The sequence below is a fragment of the Rhinolophus sinicus genome, chromosome 5 (assembly GCF_057876585.1).
Source record: "Rhinolophus sinicus isolate RSI-liver-muscle chromosome 5, RSI-T2T, whole genome shotgun sequence".
NCBI lineage: Eukaryota > Metazoa > Chordata > Mammalia > Chiroptera > Rhinolophidae > Rhinolophus > Rhinolophus sinicus.
Genome location: NC_142505.1, coordinates 55,868,018 through 55,888,960, shown reverse-complemented (window position 1 = coordinate 55,888,960; position 20,943 = coordinate 55,868,018). Strand labels below are relative to the sequence as shown.

General features: G+C 48.1%; 1 protein-coding gene across 3 annotated transcripts in view; it reads right to left on the bottom strand.

Annotated features, from left to right (window-relative positions):
- Window positions 1-20,943, bottom strand: part of PTPRG (protein tyrosine phosphatase receptor type G) — a 693,857-nt gene that overhangs the window by 75,437 nt on the left and 597,477 nt on the right. For 2 of the 3 annotated variants that reach the window (XM_019728372.3, XM_019728374.3), the window contains exons 11-13: window positions 20,829-20,878; window positions 18,271-19,051; window positions 4,368-4,500 (exon numbers count right to left, since the gene is read on the bottom strand). In XM_019728372.3, the coding sequence (XP_019583931.2) occupies window positions 4,368-4,500; window positions 18,271-19,051; window positions 20,829-20,878 (964 nt within the window). The remainder of the gene's footprint in view (window positions 1-4,367; window positions 4,501-18,270; window positions 19,052-20,828; window positions 20,879-20,943) is intronic. The other variant, XM_019728373.3, reaches the window with a different exon arrangement.

The following is a 20,943-nucleotide window of genomic DNA, read 5'->3' as shown; positions in this document are numbered from 1 at the left end:
CTTGAGGGGAAGGACCTCGTCCCTGAGTCACTGGGCCCAGCACAGTGGTGGCAGGTATTCCGTAAGTACCGCGTGAATAGTAGGAAGCTGCAAGGGGCTCCGATGCCCATGCAACAGTATAAATGGCTTTGCAATTTCTTTAATAACACTTTAAACTGCTATATGCCCTCTCTGATCCTGCAGTTAGGATGGGGTTGAAAGGGGCCCTGATGTTTCCAGTCCTCAGCACATGCACGCATCACACCAGAGCCCTGAGAAGCTGAGGCTGGCCACACTGAGCTCAAATGCGCCCCCTTGTGTCTTTCCCACTATTCACATGGGTATTTCCCCGCTACCCAAGTTTGAATCTTCTTTTCTTAGTGCAAATCCCTTCTCTCCTGATCCCAATTTCACAACTTCTTTTAGAGGCAACCGTGGCCACTTCTGTCTGCCTGGTACCCCTTTCTAGGCCTTGATAGTCCTTAGGTCCTTAGGGTCCTTAGGGAAACACCTTTTCCAGCTTCCCCAAGTGTGGCTTTGATGGAAATGACTTCACTTCTGGGCTCTGCAGTTAAATATAAGACCAAGGCCTGACAAGAGTCTTCCATCTCTCTGGCCACCAGAAGGCTCTGGGGATGGACAAATGACTTGAGTCAGTCCTAAGAGACACCATCTTGGAATTAACTAGAACTGTTAGAGAAGACAAATTCCCTTTCCACTGGGATAGGGGTATACAAATCCAACACGGGCCCGACGGCACCAGGTGGGAACAGTCAGAGGGGCTGCCTGAGAGAAAAGACCCTACAGAGAACAGATCCATGACACTGAGAAGGAGAAAACAGAGACACACAAAATGAGCCGAGTCCTGCTGGTCTTGCTCCATCTTCTGAATTTAGCTGAGCCTGAGCCTCCTTATCTTTTCAATTCCACGAGCCAATCCCTTTCCCCTTCTCATGTGTAAGGCAGTTTGAAATAGATTTTTGTTAATGGCAACAAAAATAGTTGGATGAGAATACACTGCTTAGCCCACAGTCGGCCTTCAACAAATGTTCTTTCCCTTCTCTGGTCAAAGAAATGATGGTGAATCTAACTGTACGGCATTGGCTCCTGCCCATTAATCCACTAGTCCCCACTCCATCAGACTCAGCTGAACCTCAGTCACGCTGAGCCTTCACAGTATGTAGGTGTGAGGCCTACATCCTAATGGTTAATAAGCTCCTGTGTTCCAGAGTGAAGATGTCCTGTGTTTAGGACCAGGGTGTACCACTTCCTGCAGGACCCTGGGCAAGTCACTTGACCTCCAAGAGCTTTTGGTCCCTTTCTTGTAAAATGGAAGTAGTAATAGTCCCAACCATAAGGATGTGTTTTAAGCATCACATGAGATGGTGCCATCCAAATGCTTGGCACAGTGCCTGGTACTAAAAAAGAACCCGGTGAACACGAGCAAGCACTGACCCTTATCGTACAGTGAGAGACAAGGGGACAAACAGAATTCATAGAGACATCTGGTTTCATTTTCTACTATTTCATGAAGGCACGAAATTGCTGTGTCAACAGCTCTAAGTGAACAGACTCAGAAACCGGAACAATAGCTGCAAAGGGTCAGTCCTGGGTGGCAGAAGCTGCCACCACAGTGAGCTGCTTTCAACCCCTGGGTGCCTGGCCTGACAACTGAGGAAACGATCCAGAAGGTTTTGATCTGCCTCAGTGCTCTACTTATGTCAAGTCTACTTGTCACTCGCCCGCTCTCCCTGTGCCTCGAAAGGCAGAGAGCTGCTCTCTGTCCTCGCTTCCACCCTGCGTCGCCCATGGGAAACACCCGTCTCTTCTGCATGTACCCTTTTTCTGTGCGAGCTCCCCAATGCTTCTTTCACATTCATAAGAAGAAAAAAAGTTGGAAAGAAAAAAGGTCCTTGTCCCCTCCAGGCTGTTCTGCTTACGCACTCATCTGTCCTAGTGCTAATGCAGTTTTGCTTTCCTTGCTCTGGAAGAATCTTCTCCCTCACACTCACTTTTGTGTGTGGCTTTAGGAGTTTGGTAAAAGCTCACAGGCCAAGTCTAGTGGATGATGTTTAAAGCTCTGGTTACTTTAAACCAAGCTTTGAATACACACACACACACACACACACACACACACACACACACACACGTGTGTGTGTATATGAACATAATAAGTATATTTTAAACATGAAATATTAATGTATTATTCAATGTAGGTTTTCTATTCAGAGTTTTTCAAAAGTATAAACAATTGCCATTTTCTAAGAGGAAATAATACATCAACGGAAGGCTCTTAAAGCTCTCATTACTACATTTCACACTCTTTCCTACAAGCAGCCTGTACTCAACACACACGTTTTGGGCAGCCTGGTCTCCATGTCTGCTTGGGCTGTTCTGGGGGGGGGGGGGCAGAGGCCCAAGGGGGGTCTATCAGAAACAATCCTGGGGTTTTTGCTAGAACTGCTTGGAATAGGAACTTTTAACACTGAGACTGCTAAGCTAGGGTCACCCAGCTGTGGCCCTCTCTGCTCCTGTGCAGGGATTCAGACACTAAAACTACACAGCCCTGAGCAGAGCCGCGTGACGCAGGAGCAGACCTTTCGCTACGTCCACGTGCTCAGGTGAACCCATTTTAGGCAGCCTCCAATTTACCAATGGGCTCCAGACAAGTACTTGTTTATAAACCACTTTGTTCTGGGGAAGGGATGACATGGAGGTGAATCTAGTGTTCCTAGGTTCACCCCAACACACCGTGTAATTCACAATCTGGCTGGTCTGTCGCACGAACAGTGCTGTGATGACCGGGGGAAGCCTGAGATGGCCCCTTCTTTATTCCCTTGTTCCGTCCAATTGAGAGTAGACCCAAAGACATGACCAGTCTGTCAGCAGCTTCTGCTGACCTCCAGTCAATTCCCATCACTTCACGGCTACCCTCATCTAAGCCACCATCACTTCCTTTGTGGACTAGTAGTCCCCCAGCTGCTGGTCCCTCCACGTCTGCCCTTGCTCTGCTTCAGTCTCTGCAACACAGTGTCCAAGTCATCCTGAAGTCAGGTCACAACACTGTCGTGTACGAAACCCCTTTATCTTAGAGTAAAAGGCAACGAGGTTACAATGGCCCACAAGGCTGTACACGACCCCACTCCACTCCACCCTGTTTCTTCCTGACACCCCCTCCTACCACTTTCCCCCACTCTCATGTGCTCCAGCCACATTCACCCCTTGCTATCCCGAGGACATGCCACCCATGCTCCTGCCTCCAGGCCTTTGCATGTGCTGCTTCCACTGCTTGCAACTTGCCTCAGATGGACCCCATTTGACTCCCTCTTCCTTTGCTCAAACATCACTTACCACTTAGGCCTTCGCTAACAACTCTGAACACTCACCCCTAGGCCCCAGGATGCGCCCCCCTTTCCAGATTTAGTTTTCTCCATTACGTCCTTAACACCATCTCAGGTATCACATAGTTTACTTACTAGCTTTGTTTATTGCCTATCTCTGTCACTGAAACGTAAGCTCCAGGAGAGCAGGGATTTTTGTCTAGTTTGCTCCCTTTTACATCACCTGTGCCTAGAAGAGTGTCTGGCATACACTAGGGCTCAAAATTGATTGAATGACTGGAAAGGAGGGAGAGATGCAAATATAACTCCTGTTCAGCACTGATGAAGCTTGTTGGATAAAGGGCAGAAGCGTCCTACATTCGTCTGAAAGGTGAAAGCCAGGCCAACCAGTGGACCAGCCTGCCTCACTCAGCTCCACTGGCTGAGTGTGTAACTGAGGAAACAGAATTTTCAAGCAGAAGCTGCAAGCAGGCTTCCCACGGGAAACAGTGAGAACCAGTTCAAGGACAGTGATAACAGAAGGATGGCTTATAATCTGCCAATTATATCTTACATGGGTTAAATGCCAAATATGCTAAATGTGTTCCTATCATCGAATTTTCAGCAAAAGGCTATGGAAAGAAATTAAGGTAAAGAGGAGTTCTTATACAACAAGGTGAGGCATGGTCTCCAAGAAACTGGAAATGCTATGAAACTTATTAAGTCACTTTGCAGGTGTAGACACTAAAGCTCAAAGTGGAAATGGGATTTGAATCCAGCAAGTAGCAGGGCTGGGATTTGAACCTGGATCTTCCTGAGTCCCAAGCACAAGCTTTGGTACTAAATCCCAGGAGCTCTTCATCAGACACAAGTATTTCTCCCAGGTGGTGACGTTAGAAACACTCAACTGCCTTACCTTTTAGAATGAAGGGAAACCCCACAGGCCAGTCCCCTCCCAGGGCAGCGTGCTTCCCCTCCCCGCAGGCCAGCCCCCTCCCAGGGCAGCGTGCTTCCCGCAGAATCTGCCCCCACCTCCTCCCGTAAGTGCCACCCACCCGGCTCACTCACCTCCAGTAAACGAGCACAGCAATGAGAAGGATGAGGCACACGAAGGTCAAGGCTGATACCACAATCAGAGGGATGATCCACTCCATCCTCCCTGGAGAAGGGCGGCTTATCATCCCAGAGGTGTTCTTTTCTGCTGCAAAGAGAAACCATGCCAGTTAGAGGACAGAGCCTGGCAGAGACGGGGAGCCAGCGTGTGGCGCGGGCTTCTGTTCCAATTTGGGTGCTTTCAGAGACCTGGGCTCCCGCCCTGGCTGCCCGATGACAGCAGGGACAACCTGCTGTTTCCTCCTGTTTCCTACTGAGTCCCAACTCAAAAGGGGCCTTTTCTGCCTGCCGGCTGTATTCGCCCAAGTTCAAGACGTTTTTAAAGAGAGCTGTGCGGAAGACAGACATGCAGCCTTACTGCAAGAACATGACCGACCCAGGGAGGCCCATGGACACACTGCAGAAATGTGCCCAGCCTGCAGAAGCACCACACTAGCCTCTGGAAAGGGGCAGAGAGCCCCTTAGATTCACTCGCGCCCGCCGGGGCGGTAGGGGCGGGGGGGGGGGGGGATGGCGTGACAGGTTTTGCTAAGAACCGGCTGTGAAAATAATGGCTATGTATTTTCTTGGCCAGCTTAGCAGCTATCACCCCTTCCCCGAGTAACTGCACCCCAGTTCTGCTTTGGGAAACCACCTCGCCCTAACAGATAGTCATGGTGGGACAATCGTCCAGAAGTGGAGCTCCGCAGTCTCCCAGCCAAAGGTAAGTGTGGGAGTCAAGTTAGGACAATGGCTCAGCCAGCCAGCACCCAGATGGCTCTGCCCATCAGTTCCCAATCCCCGGATCCCTAGAGATCCTGTTTCTCCTCAAATCTGGGTCTACAGCTTTTCCTTTGATGCCATTACCCTCCCCCAACGTCCTCCTAAAAGCTCTAAGACAACTGAAGGTAGGAAGCCATGCCTCATTCTGCTCCCAGCACACATCTGCCTCGAGATAGCAGCCAGGCTAGGGGTTAACAGGGCAAGCTTGTGAAACAGCTCGAGGTTCTCTCTGGCTCACCAAGGCCTCTTACCCGAGCAGCTCCCTTCTCTGCCTCTCTCAGGCCCCGATCTCTTCACAAGTCCCCAGGAGACTCTGAGGAGAACCTGTTCTCTCTTGTAGCGTGAGGTAGGTGTGTGGAAATCTCCAGGAGGCCCAAATAAAGCTCAGGTGTGGTGTGGGGCTGGAAAGAACACAGGGGCACCAAGCAATCGTGGGAGGCAGGTGGCGAGAAAGCAAAGGTTAATGGTGATGGCAGGGAGAATCCCCTAGAAAAATCCAAAGCGGGCAGCAGGCTGACTTGTACTCAGCAAGGATTCCTCCTTCTCTGCAAAAACGAGGCCAATGTTCAGCCAGCACTACGTGTCCCTCTGCAGGATGGACTGAAGGCAGGGCAAATCAGGCTGGGTTTCCGAGTGAGAGAAGGTAGGCTGAGCAGGAAAGAGGTAACTAGCCTTGGGAGCAGATTTTTAAAGAGGCAAGGCTCCTGAGTGATGAAGTGTGTTGCAGTGCCTTTCACTGGGTTTCCTCGAATGTAGCTTATCTTGCTCACCTCCTCTGTCTCATGCCAGGCCATGTGAAACAGGCCAGACTTATGCCCAGCTCACAGGCAGGAAGACAGAGGCAGGCAAGTGAGGAACACCCTGATTGAAAACCACAAAGGAGCACTTCATGGCTTATAAAGTTCCTTCCTAATGATGACAGCCCATTTCTCTCGACCCCTAGCTCCACCATTTTTTGTTAGATACCTCGAGACAGTGCGGGTTTGGGTCCAGACCACTGCCACAAAGCAAGGAGCAGAATAACGTGCGTCATAATCTTTTTGCTATTGGAGGCTCTTGCCTTCAATTTGTTAAAAAGCACAACATCTGTGAAGCGTAATAAAGCGAATCACACAAAATGAGGTCTGCCTGTATCTACCAAGCTCCTGGTGTGTGCCAGGCGTGGTGCTAGGGGCTGGGGGGCATCAGAACATTACACAGGAATGACTCTATGCTAGTGGGGTAGGAAGCATTTAAAGGGGGAGAGGCAGATGTGACGCCAGGGGAAACACAAAGGGACTGGGTGGACAGCTGTCTTAGCCCAGGGGTCCTGGAGGGGCTCCCTGACATCAGGGGGACACCTGGAGGATGACGGCGAGTGAGCCAGGCCAAGTGCAGGGGAAGAAACGTGGATCTGACACAGGGCACTAATGCGGTGGGAGTATGAGAATGACGGGAAGCGGGACCAAGCTGGAGCGTCAGAGGCCACCTCAGCCAGGGCTTTGTAGCCCGAAGTAAGACCTGGGTTTAGTCCCAAGGGCAGTGGAAGCTACTCCAGGGTTGCAAGCTAAGGCAGACAAGGATGAGACATGCATTCTCTTCCTTGATATAAAGCTGGAAGAGCAAAGCTCGGGACCGGCCAGGAACCAGTTACAAGTGAGAATAACTTTGCAGGAGGCAGCCCCGCTAGGCAGTTACCTGGCTAGTGGGGGTGGAGGTGTATCTCAAAGACGTGGAGCTCCTGCTGATGGAGAATATGGCAGGAGGGTTGAACTCAGTATCCACCCTGGTAAGCCCTTGTGTCCTGGAGGGACTCCCAGCGTCCTCATTCTTGCCCTGCCTCCTTACAGGAAAGGGCTGCTACGTGGAAGGCAGGCGGGGGAGGCAAATCCATGTCCTAGTCATCCTAAACCGCTGAAAAGGACTCTAGGCCAAATGGTCCCTGTGGGGCAGAGTCCCAGAGAGCAGTTTCCAGGCTCTCGGCCTCACGTGGAAAGGTGCTGGCTGGGGTAGTAGATGGCCATCAGCCGTGACTAGTTGGCCGTCAGCTGTTACCGGTCAGTCATGGGCCACTGATATAACTGCCGTGGCTGATCTAGGAGGTAGGTTGGCAGAGAAGCGGCCGGCAGATTGCGGCTGGCAAGTGCAGTTAGCAAACGGATTGTGAATTGCGGATTGTGTAAATCCTACTTCCTGTGTCTCAGCCAGCGAGACCGGGGTGCAGGAAGACCCCGCGTTGGGGTACTGGCGTATGTTTGCTTTTGTGTCTCGAACAGCCGCCATTGAGAACACAGTGGTATGACTCCCCTGTCTGTGGCTCTATGGGTGTTCCTTTTTGGCCTGACCATGTCCTGAATTCTGATGTGGGGAGTGGGAGCTGAGATCCCGCGTGACACCCTGCATGACAGGAGGTGATTGGCACACGACATTGTATTGTCCCTGAGATGCCACGTGTTGGCTGTTATGTCTGTCCCGCCCTCCTCCCTCACAGAGTGAGGGTTAACATTTTCATCAGATTCTCAGAGACCTCCAGCAGTTAAGACTGTGAACTATTAATATGGACTCCTCATTGTCAGAGGAAAGAATGAAGGTCTGCTGAGGATCAGGGTCCCGATAAGTCACAGCTAGCCTGGGGCCAGGGCTAGGTTTAAACTCAGGTTTCACAACTGAGTCATTTCTCTTTCCAACACTTCCTCATGCTTATATGAAAATTTTTTTGGGGGGGAGGGGTTGACCATCATGTGAAATCCCACTCTGGACAGGCCCCAAATGGCAGTTTCTGTGGAGATCACAAGTCTGCAACAACTTGCAGTATGAGAGAGAGAACTAAGGAAATTATTCTGACAGCAGCTTGATCATGACCTTCACTCACAGCAGGCAGCTGGATGTGTCTGGGTCTTTTACATAACGGCCAAGCAAAAATACACACGTTACTGGATTTCCATGTGGGGCATAATAAAGTTGATTTCATTTTCAAGTTCACAGTATTGTTTTGCCTTCATGGTTCCAGGAGCCTACATGACATTCCATCTCCGCATAACCATGTGAAACCTGCTCCTGTCACTCTCCTGAGGAATTCCTCCCTGCCCTGAGGGACAGCCAAGCCCTTCAGGAGTCCCACCCCATCGTCCCCTGCCACTCCCCACCACTGTGATCCCACCACACCCACCCACCCAGCGATGTGCTGGCCAGTCCCACCTCTCTGCCACCTCTCTGCCGTTGTCCCTGCTACTCCCACTGCAGGAATGCCTTTCCCATCCTGCCACCAGAAACTCCTACTGCGCCCTCCATCCGGTTCACGTGCCACCTTCTCCAGGAGGCCTCCCCAAGCCTTCAGTCTGTGGTGTCTCTGGAGGGCACAGGTTCAAATCCTGACTTCTACTTTGTGACTGTTAACCAATAACTTAAATCAGTTTGGGCCTGGAGTTCATCATCTATAAAATGGGACAAAAGAACCTACTTTGTAGGTATGGTGGGAAAATTCAATGAGAGTAGAATGCTTGAAGTGTGCCCGGCCCGAGGAAATGCTCAGTAAACACTGTCATTGTCCTCGTCCTTGCCATCCTGCTCTTCTCTTTCCGCACACATCATAATCGTCACTGCTCCTTTATTACTGTAAGGTCTCCCAAGGTAGGGCTCATTTCCATCTGTATGTGGAAGACCAGTAATAAAGTTCTGTCCCCGAGAAGCTATGCAATGCCAGGCCAGTTACTTAACCTCTCTGTGCCTCAGTTTCCTCATCTGGAAATGGAGATAATAATAATATTGCTCACTATATGGTGGGGACGTGAGGATCAAATGAGCGGGAACATGTGAAACACTGAGAATGCTGTCTGGCCCATAAGCACCTGCTTAATGTTACCCGTCAGGATTCGCACCATCACCATCATCACTCACAGCGTCGCTCATTATTACTGTCACCATCCACTCCAACACTCAGCACAGCACCAATGCAGACGGAGCCATCGCACAGGACCTCAGAACCCGCTGGGCGTGAGTACTGGGCTGCCTGTAAGGAGACTGCCGGCCAACAGCCAGAACCCCAAGGTTTACCCTGAGACAGACCACACCACACTGCTGCCGGCCTTCAGAAGATACGCCTGCCCTGCTGCCTGACTCAATCTGTGGCCCAGCAGGCCCTCCAAGGGGAAAGTGCCATAGGAGAGTGACCTACTAGAAGCTACTGGGAACACGTAACATGGGCTGGGTACACACTTTTCCGCCCGTGCCTTCAGTCCTCTGACCACCTTTCCCATGCTGAGGTCTGCAGAGACTGGAACATACTATACCATTCCCAGTGCAACCAAGATCCTGTACTTCAGTGTCAGGCAGACCTGATTACACATTCTGGCCCAGGCCTTGCTAGCTGTGTGACTTTGGGTAAGTGACTGCATGTCTCTGAGCCTCTGGTCTCTCCTCTATTAAAGGGATACAGATGATAAGCTCACCTCTCGGGGGACTCACAAGGTTTAAATGAGATAATCCACATGAAGCAGACTGTGTAAATTATGACTATATAATTTACAGGGCCAGATGCAAAATCATGGGTCCTCTTGTGCAAAAATTATCGAAGACTTCCAAGATGGTGACAGCAGAGCATGAAAACAAGCACAAGGTTCCGTGTGACCGACTGCACAGGTTCCGTGCCCATGAAGCCACCCTGACCGGTCAGGCATTAAGCACAGTGCCTCGCTCAGTGGAGGTGTCCTGAGAATGTTCTCTCTTTTCTGTCTTTCAATGGAACCAAGCAACAGTGCTGACAGTGGGATAAAATCAGACGCCCCCAACTGTCAGGAGCAGCTTACTTGTATTCAGACCTTCACTTGTAACCCGGCCACCTCCTGTAAGGTCCAGCAGTACTTGGCTACCCCGTTACTAGAGGGTTTGCTTTCTTCCATGATGCCCAAATCCTGACACCAGGATAAGTGCAGGACCTCTGGGTTAACGCAGCTTCTCCTCGTCTCCATCTCTGATTTATCCAGATGGTTTGGTTCTCCCTGCAGGACTAGCCCTTCGATTGTTGCCTGCCATGGGTTGTACAAACTGGCAGCCTACAGATGTGTCTGGCTTGGTAGCCCTCCCCTGTAATTATTATTAAGTTGTGAGTTGGCTGTTAACATTTAATAAGCCATCGAGTCTACATAAAAATCAGCAGTGGAATCTTCTACCGGAAATGTTCGAGGTTGGCAACACAGGCATGAATTCCCACATGACAAACATCGGCTGGAACCACACAGCATGCTCTCTTCAGAGAGGGTGTGGGTCTCACTAGTTTGCCACAGTCCTCTCTGCTCCCTAACGTCACACACCAGACCTGCTGTCTTCATCCCTGACTCCTGTTGCCAGCTCACTCTAACCAGTCTAATTTCACTCTGTGGGACGGCTCTCCACCCAAGGTATCAGCAGAACAACACGAACTTAGGTCTTTTAAAAACGCCTCATAATCAAAAGCAAAAATCATTGTTTAATATACTCCTGACCCAGATTGTGAAATCACTAACCTGGCTCAAGAGAAGAGGCTGTTTCTATACAAGGCAGCTTTCCCAATTCAATATTTATTTTCAGAGATTTAATTTTCCAACCACTTAGAAATTAACCACCATGCTGTAGCTCCATTGATATGATGTGGGCCATATACCTCAGTAAATTTGGACTTTATTCATAGTCTTTCGAGAGCTGCACCTTGCTGGTCTGTGTGTAAGAGGATGAAATGTGAAGGGGTAAGAACTTACATCCCCTCCCCCACTGTGGATGTGATGTGCAGATGAAGGGCTGCTAGGGGGTCAGAAGACACAAGGTCAGCCGGGACTCAAAGAGCCTGCTTCAGAAAAGTCTTCCAAATGTGAGCATTTGCGGGAGGGAGGTAAGGTTCAATGACCTCCGCTCCCCCTCCCTAGCTTTCCTCCTCCCAGGTTTTATTTCAGCATCCAGCAGAATCTGAGTAAAGTGCCTCCATTCTGCTTAAAAAAAAAATTTTTTTTTTTAAAAAAGAAAAGTAAAACAGTTTTCAGTGGCATATGTCATCACTGAATTAATGCTGTTTGCCTTTTACTGGCTTGGCTCTCATCCCAGTAGAAGCAAATAAAAACGGAGTACAATGTACTATAAATGCTACAGGCAGTAATGCATCAGATGGACCCATCTGAAACGCTTCCTACCCCACAGTAAGGGCGCAACTTATGCTCCAGGACTAGAACCCCGATGCTGTCAAGATAAAATGGGCTTGGATCGGAGAGACCACTACCTGGAAGAGGGGAAAGCAGGATTCTTTCACTGCTCAAGAAAGATCAAAGAAGGACAATCTGTACACTCCTGAATCTACAGCCTGGTGTGACCACTGGCTTTTCATTTTTTCTGAGTAATACCATTCATTGAAAACCACCCACATCTGTGAATTACGGTTGCTGCTTTAAAAAAGAAAAAAATGTAGCAAAAAACATAAACTTTACCATCTTAACCATTTCTAAGACTATAGTGTTAAGTATATTCACACTGTGTGCAACCCATCTCCAGAATCTGTTTTCATCTGCAAAACTGAAACTCTGTACCCATTAAACAACATCCTGCTCCCCCCTCCCCCCGACCCTGGCAACCACCATTCTACTTTCTGTCTCTGCGACTTTCACTACATTAGTTAGGTACCTTGTATAAGTGGAATCACATATATTTGTCTTTTTGTGACTGGCTTATCTCACTTAGCATAATATCCTCAAGGTTCATCCATGTTGTAGCATGTGTCAGAATCTCCTTTTTAAAGACTGAATGATATTCCATTGGATGTATCGACCACATTTTGTGTATCCATTCATCTGTCAGTGGACATTTGGGTTGTTTCTAACCCTTGATTACTGTAAATAATGCTGCCATGAACGTGAGTGTATAAATATCTCTTCAAGACCCTGCTTTCAATTCTTCTGTTAATTCTATCTATCTATCTATCTATCTATCTATCTATCTATCTATCTATCTATCATCTATCTATCTATCAATCAATCAATTATCTATCTATCAGTGGAATTGCTGGACCATGTGGTTGTTCTATTTTTTATTTTTTGAGGAACTACCATTCTATTTTCCAGAGCAGCTGTACCATTTTACATTTCCACCAATAAAGCACAAGGATTCCAATTTCTCACCAACACTTGGTCCTGACCTGCCAAACCCCCACCACACACACGTCATTGCCACATCCCGTGGCTCTGGCATCAGTCAGAACAGAAGCTGTGTATGTACTACCGTATGTCAAATACACCACCCATTACAAACTGAATTCCTGACTCCAACCTCTCTGAAAACCTCTTTGTTCTCCATGGGTCTGGTTTCCCACACCAAGAGACATATAACCTGTTCTAGCTCAAAGATCACTCAGTAGGGGACAGAAACTTCCAAGGACCCAGATACTTTCTGGAGGAAAATAAACCACACTGGCAAAGAATAACCCCTTCAAGCCACTGCAAGCTAGTTTCTTCTGATATTCCCACGACGTGATAGGCAAGAGCGGGGGCAAGCAGAATTATGGAGAAAACTCCCGAAAAAGGAAGCTGACCAACGAAATGAGCCCTGGCTGAAAACAGCTCCAAGTGGTTGTCATACAAGTGCCTGCTGCTGTAATTTATTTTAAATAAAGGATGCTGCATCTCTCCCATCTCCATCACCCCCAGCCGTGTCTCACAGTCATGGTTTCTGTCCTGCCTTCATGACCCTGTATTACTACTTAGTTTTGTCCTGAACTACTACTTTCTTCCTTCACATCAACTTCTTTGAGAAGGAAACTTTCTGTTAATACTATAAAGAGTTCTCTCAGCCACGGCACCATCGACATTTTGGCCAGATACCTTTTTGTCGTGGGGACTGTCCCTTGCATTGAAGGATGTTAGCAGCATCCTTCGTTTCTACCCACTCACTACATGCCAGTAGCAGCCCTCCTGCGTAGCCATGACAATCAAAAATGTTTCCAGAGATTATCAAATGTCCGTAGGGAGAAGGAGGACAAATATTACATCTGGTTGAAAACCTTTGCCATAAACAGAAAGTTGGTGTATTTTTTAAAGCACACATTCAGATACTTAATAATTAATATTTCATCTAAAATCATCCTGTTGCCCACTTGGGGAACAAGCAAGTTACAAAGCACGGAGGAAGGCGGTCCTGTGTGGGGTGGATTCCCCTGAACCGTGGAGTCAGGGCCCGTGTTTGAGCCCTGTCTGGCCATGTGCTGTGATGCCCAGGGCACTTCCCGAACCTTCTGAGCCGAGCCTCTGTTTCCTCACGGCCTGACAGCAGCATAGACCTCATGGAGGTGCTGCAGGATAACTGACACAGCAGTTGGGCTGTGAGCACAGGCAACCCCAGCACAGAACTAATGTTAACTGGTGATGTTATTGTTTCTACAATCAAAGGTTTTCAAGCTGGGTTCCTTAGAGCTTAAGCACAAAGAGGTACCTCAGGGTTTTCCCAAAGGAGAGGGGTGGTTGGAGGTTAGCACCTTTCACTGTGGCTCAAAGCAGAACAGCGGCCACAGGTCTCTGACCAGGTCTGTTCGTTCTTATCTCCTGGGCAGGACAAAATTAGACCATAATTTGGCCTGGAGACTGGCTTGCTGACCACTGAACTGGACCATCCCTTTAGCAACTGGCTCAAGGGTGACCAGGGGGAGGTAGCTGGCAAGCTTTCAGTGAACCATTGTTTATACATTGGTAAAGACACAGTTTGCAAAAGGAGTTTCCCTGATTTAAGGAAACAAAAAAGGAAAAGCCTAGCACTAGGTGATGAGTTTGTAGACTACACCCACCCTAACGCCAGGGCATGCTATACTGACCCCAATTGATGCAAGAACATTTTCTTGCATCAATTGGCTTCTGGGGGTGGCTTTACCACATTCAGGCTATGGCTCCTGAGGGAAGGATCACATCGGCTTCCCATGCAGCACACATGCCACTGAGGGCTTCATGTGAAACACATGCTAGCAAAGGCCTTGGTGAGAGACGGAGTGATGGCACATAGGCCTCCAATCCTTCTGATCAGCTTCTAGGGCAGTTCCAACTACAGCAACCAACTCTACAGTACAGGCCAAGCACCAGCGTTCCTCCCCGGTATTGTGTTTCCCCGCAAATAAGACCTAGCTGGACAATCAGCTCTAATGCATCTTTTGGAGCAAAAATTAATATAAGATCCGGTACTATATTACAAATTATATTTATTATATTATATTATATTATATTATATTAATTATATTATATTATATCATGATGCATTCGAGCTGATTGTTCGGCTAGATCTTATTTTCAGGGAAACACGGTAGCACAGGTGAAGAAGAAGAAGAAAAAAAGAAAACCCGAAAAAATGAAGAAAGAAATTGTTTTTAAAATTTGGACTCACAGATTGGGCGATTCTGCACAAAGGCCTGGGTTTCTGGCTCACTAGGCATTCTCCCTGGCTGTCATCGGTGGGAACAGAGAACAGAGTGAGGTGGCCCTCTTTACAAAGGACGTGCGCTCTCTAGTTTGCTGTTGTCCTCACCTCTCCCTAATGTCTAACACCTGGTTCTCTTCTCTCCCGTTTGATTTCTGTAGGTGTCTAAGTTTGCCATTTGTTCTACAGAAGGATGCCCTCTCTTTTCCTTACCGGTGAATTAATACACTAAAGCTACTACTCATAGGACTTGAAAAGATGTTACCAAATGTCAAGTGAATTCAAACAAGCCTTTTGGAGATGCTGGTAAAAAGAGTTTGTACTTTAAACATTAATGCTTTTTTCAAAGACACTAAATATTGATTGAAATAGTTGTTTTTACTTAACATGAAGAAAAAAATAAATGTGGGACAGATTTTAACAAATGTACATGCAAAGTCTTTAAAATATGCCATGACTAAGATGAAAACGATGGCAATTTCATTTAAAAAATAAATACAAAGCTGAAGAAGGCAGACAGGGGAAAGAACAGGATAGATGGAAGTGAGGTGAGATACCCTGGGGGTCGTGAGCTGATGTGGGGGTTGAAAGTTTTACCCTCAAGTTACTCACATCCCTTATTGTCCAAGAGGCACAGACATATTTCTGCCTCAACTAGGGCTTGGCAAATGAGGGCTCACAGATCAAATCAGGCCTACTGACTGATTTTGTAAACACAGTTTTATTGGAACTGTCACATCCGCTTATTTATGTATTGTCTTTGGTTGTTTTGTGCCACGTGACAGAGTTGACTAGTTGCAACAAAGACCTATGGCCCACAAAGCTGAACATATTACTCTTTGGTTCTTTGAAGAAAAAGTTTGCTAATCTGGCTTTAACCAGTCACCACCCCCACTCTCAAATCAGAATTGCCTTAAAGTCTAAAGATCCCTTAGTGCCTTGGGAAGAAATGAACCTTCCCACGGAAATGAAGGTGGCGAGGAGATGCTCTGCTTTACCAGTGTTGGAGGAAAGTTCCTGGAGGTCATTTTTAATGCCAGCTCATTGGGGACCAGTCTCGTCATGCTCCTTCACGTCCGGGGGGACGAAAACCTGACCTGCGAGGGGCTTCCTCACTGTCACCGTTGTGCCTGTGTGGTCTTCCGACTGCTCACCCTGCCTTGTCACCGACAGCAAGCCTGACTCCATTTACTGGCATCTCCTTCTGCACTAAGGCTGTCACCATCCCCACTTTACAGAGGAAGACGCTGAGCCAACACGGCCTTAGGACCCCAGAGGATAAGGGGCAGAGCCTACGGCGTGACCTGACTCCAAAAGCTACTCTGCCAAGGTCGCAGACACTCAGAGGCCTGACAGTTGAAGCTGGACGTCCACCCGCCGCACGCCTGGCGTTGGGACTCCCCACGGCTTACCAAGTGGGTCTTCTCTCCTTTCCCTGGAATCTGCAATTTGACTCAAATGGCAATGACGTATTTCCACATACCTGGAACATAGCCCAGGTCCCCATTCCTGTCCAGTTCCTCAAGGTGTGAACAAACACTCCCCACCTAAGCTCTTAACAGTCCTCTTTCTCTGGAATGTGGGCAAGGAATTGTTTGAGAGGAGCCGCCTGAGAATACTACTTCACCAGAGCCTTCAGCCCAGAGGCAGAACCACTCAACTTCAGGTCCACCACTTGTTGCCAGGGAGACCCACAGGTCCAAGCCCACATCACCATCACCTCCCAATAGGCTTCCTGTGTGCACTCTTTATAACCCCACATAGAGCCCTGAGTAATCTTTCAAAAAAGTCAACCCGAGGAGGATGTCTCCTGCTGAAATGCAGCCCTGCTTTTCTGCTGCCGTCAGAATCAAATCTTCAGCATGGCTGATGAGCCCCTTGCAGATCTGAGCGCTGCCCATCCCTGGTCCTTCTGACCCTGTGGTCCACACACACGGCCTTTTGGTGGCTCCTTGCCTGCTCCATGTTGATCCCACGTTACAGACACTGGACCTGCTCTTCCTGCAGCTCTTCTACAGGTCTGTGCATGGCTAGCCGCTTCTCACCACGTGCGTCTCTGCTCAAATGTCATTCTCCCCAACTCTGGGAGTCACCACCACATTTGTTTATTGGAATGTTCTCAAGCTCCCCCACTAGAACCTAAACCCCAGGGAAACAGAGGCCTGTCTTGATCTATGTTCTGATCCCAATGCCTATTTCAGTGCCTGGTACACAGCAGCGGGTACTCAATACATCTTTAACATCTTCAAATATAAGAAATTGGACTTTTTCACAGCCATTCCTAGAGGGAATGTCAGTGTTCATGTCGGAATGCCATCCGACAGCTTCACCAGTGGCCTGATACTGCCTTCCCTCGATTCTGCAGAAGCCTCCTCTGCACCTTTCCCTAAACTCACGACGACTGAGCAACAGCCCGAGGAAGACCACACTTCAAAAAAATGAGTCCATACCGGCGTTAAGGAGGAACATAATTCAAAACATGAAAATTTATTCTAAGTTGTATCTTAACATACGAGATCTCAGCTTTAGATGAATTTTAATGTTTACAAGTGCAAAAGCAAATAAATATTTACCAGTTGCTTTTTTTTTTTTGCACTTTTATAACTCCACAACAGCTTAGATGCAAAAATTGTTGCTAAACATCTTGTAGTCTGGCAAAAGGAAGAATTTATTAAGAAAACCCCTCACAACAATAACAACCCCTGATGCTCAAGGCTTCCTTGCAGAAACTATCAGGATGGTTCATTAACATCTGAGCGTATAATGGAGCAACAAAGCTGCCACCAGTCAGGGTGATGGGGACACATCCTCACGGAGGAGTCCAGACCAGCCCTGCCCCGGTCTCACTACCTACACACTGGATAATTCATATAGCACATGGGGCTCTGGGATAGAGAGCCCCATTTCTTGGGATGGGACAGTGTGGGGAACAGTCCACCCCCCTGCCCCCGCCACCCTGCACACATTGGAGCCTCTCATCCTTTAAGTTTCAGGATAAATGTCACTCTCCAGAGTGGCCTTAGATAGGGATGTCCCTGCCTTTTTCACTGTTCTCTCTGACAGCACCCTGTTTATTTCCTATTACCATTTCACAATCTCCAACTTTAGGTAGCTGGTTTCTGTCTTGCCAGCTAACTCGCTTGCTTGCTTTCGAAACTTCCTGCTTCCTAACTTCCTGGCGTGCGCTCTAGCTAGCTGCTGTCACTTGTCTTCGCCTCTTTCTTGTGAGCTTCCATAGGCGGGGACCGTGCTCACCTGGCTTAGCACCCGGCGCAGTGCCTGCCACCAAACAGGCAGTCTGTAAGTACACGTGTTGAACAAGTGACTAAAGAATTACGTCTTAATGAACAAATTGCTTAAGAGCAATGTCTTCTTTATTCATTTAGTTCACTGCGTGGTTGAAGTCCTTGGAGCTATTCTGAGAAAAGTAGATTTTACCGAGAACCAAATATCAAGGCAAGACTTATTTCAGCAACAATAAAAAAGTAGGTTATTCTTATTAGAATAATATATATATATAGACCACACACACACACACACACACACACACACACACACACCCCCTTTAAGCCAGGGACATACACAAGTCTAAGAATATTAAGCATTTTCTGGATCTTCACACCCTACCCCAATTATTTTCTAAAGGGTAATCAGTCTTACACTGATCATAGCAGCATAGAGCCTCAATAGAGGACGGGCCACTTACCTGGATTAACAGTGATAAATCTGCTATCCTCGGAAAGCCGGTCCCCTCGGGACATAGGCTTTTTAGACGGCACTGCAGGGCTCTTGGGATCACTCCCTTCATAATGTTCCTCTGTGACTGTGGGGGGCACTTGGGTGGAGGTGACAGAATTGGAGTCCAGGCCAGGGTCGGCGTCCCTTGTGTCAGCGGGCTGGTCAGTGGGGATGGCAGTACTGTCTTGCTCGGGCCCAGGTATAGTCTGCTGCCCCCCATCCTGGGCAGTTCTATTGGGAGACGAGGGCATGGGGGAGGGCTCGGTCTGGTTCTGCTCTTGGGCGGCGTGGGTCACCCCACTCTTCTCCTTCTTCTCGGAGTCCTTCTCCCCCTCCTCCTCATGCTCCCGCTCCCCATCCTCACTCTCACTTTTCTCATCCTTTTCCCCTTGCTCGGTACCCTCATTGTCCTTGGTCGGTGCCGAATCGCCGTCCGGGCCTGGAGCAGCCACGGCCTCTGTGGTGGCCTGGACTGGCCTCACGGCCTGCTTGCTGGCCGAAGCTGCCGTGGGGAGACGCGTGGGCCACACGGTGCTGGGGAAGGAGGAGATGCCACTGCCGCTGAACCCCAGGCCAGCCAGGAGTGTGCTGGTGACCACCGAGGCCACTGTCGCCTGGCTGCCGCTGGAGGATGGGCCCATCCCAGTCGCCATGGAAACAAATGAGAAGGGGATGCCAGAGGATGTCCAGGTCGAAGACCCCGAGCTGATGGGGGCCATGTCGGCTGAAGAGGCAGGAGACGCTGTGGGCTTGAAAGGGTCACGTGAGAGGTTGGGAGAAGGGACAAAGAAAGAGAAAGCAGAGATGTGTCAGTCATTAGGAATGGGAATGAGGCCCTGGTGATGACCCTCAAAGGGTTTTACTGGTTTTTTACTTTACTCATGGGGTTTCCCAAAGCATGGTGTCAAAGCTGACATTAGGTGATCCGTGGATGACCATCTCTGGTCTTAACGGTGTTACAATTACTTTTAACTAGCACATCAAACCCAACATTTCACTGACATTGCTCAGGAGGAGGCTGGGTGGCAAAAGTAGCATTCAAGTTGGCTGAAAGGAAAACATCAAACGAGCAATGAACTGGCAACATCAGAGGTCTACTGTTCTTGCGTGACAGACACTGGGCGAGGCAGGAGGCCTTGCTTTATTAGCCATTACTAGAGCTTGTGGAGAACACACAGCTCTTAGGTCCAGAAAGGCTCCATGATCTGGTTCTGCCATCGGATAATGAGGAAGTGGATGCACAGAGAGGGGAAGTGGCCAGCCCAGGTCTGCAGGGGCAGGGTCAGGAGCAGGAACCACACCCGACACTGCAGGCCTTGGGAACTCGTTCACAGCCCTGCATCTCCATGTCATGCACAGGATAGGTGCTGCACCTTGCGGTCTCTGGGTTTATTCATGGCAAAATCTTTGCCCATGTACATGCCACAGTCAGAGTTCCACTTAACAACTGCCAACGATGTGCCGGGACTTCCCATGCTACCCGGGGGGCACACATAATCATCATCCAGTTCTACAGATGAGGAAACTGAGGCACAGAGATATGAAGGGGCAGAGGCAAGGCTGCCTGAGTCCAAACCTCAGCTCATTCTTCCCACCAAACTAAATTGGGGCTCGATTGTGGGTCTGTACTCACATACGGTACCTGAGGAAAACAAGAAGTGTTGGTCTGAGTTATGAGTTTCAGTTCGTATAACCTGGTATACAGAATCCAGATTCCAACCCGTCCGTAATATAGTTGAAAACAATATAGCCAGAACGCCTTAGATTTCATAACTTTATCACCAAGTTTTGGTGTGAAAACGTTATAGTTTAAGGACGATCAAGTGAGTGAATGTTGAGTTCTGGGGCTGGTTAATGAAATACCAGAAGCCACATAAGATAAGGCACTTGAGTCAATGAAGCCAAAGCTTGAGTCGACGATGCCTCACTTGTTCTCTGGGTGATGCTGGGCCTATTACATTAATAAGCCTCAGTTTCTCTAACCATAAAATGGGGATAATAGTAACACCAATCTGTGGGATGCGGTGAATGGTAAATAAAATAACGAAATTATCTGTGCTCGAAACCCAGGAAATGCTTAGTAAATTTTAGGTTATTATTGTTATTACCAATGATGTGATTAACATTATATTTAGTTGTACTAGAAATGGGAAAACATAGGTATTTATTGAGGTACCAGATATTTGCAAATCCATGTAACTCTGGGCAAATGACAACCTCTGAATTTTACAATTATGTGCAACGAAGGGCTTGGAGCAGACCTCTCGCATTCCTACATCCTACGATCCTACAAATAATAATAAAAAATCTGGAGAGTTTTCACCTTGACAAAAATTATACTGTGTAACACTACTGCTTGTTTTCATAGTGTACTGAATTATAAAGAGTGACTGTAATTTTTTCTGTATTTTAACCTCTTCACATTAAGTAGTTTAACAACATCATACTGCCACCTCGTGGGGACAATTTTAACTGCATGCAAATTAATAACCATCCATGACAAAGCAATTACCATTCTCTACTTACCACTCCTGTTTTAACAATTCTGGTCCCTTGGAATATTCGAGTGGTATTAGCTGAAAAAACAAAAGAAATTACACTGTAAACAATATGAACTTTTTGTTGTTTTTGTTCCCCCAAA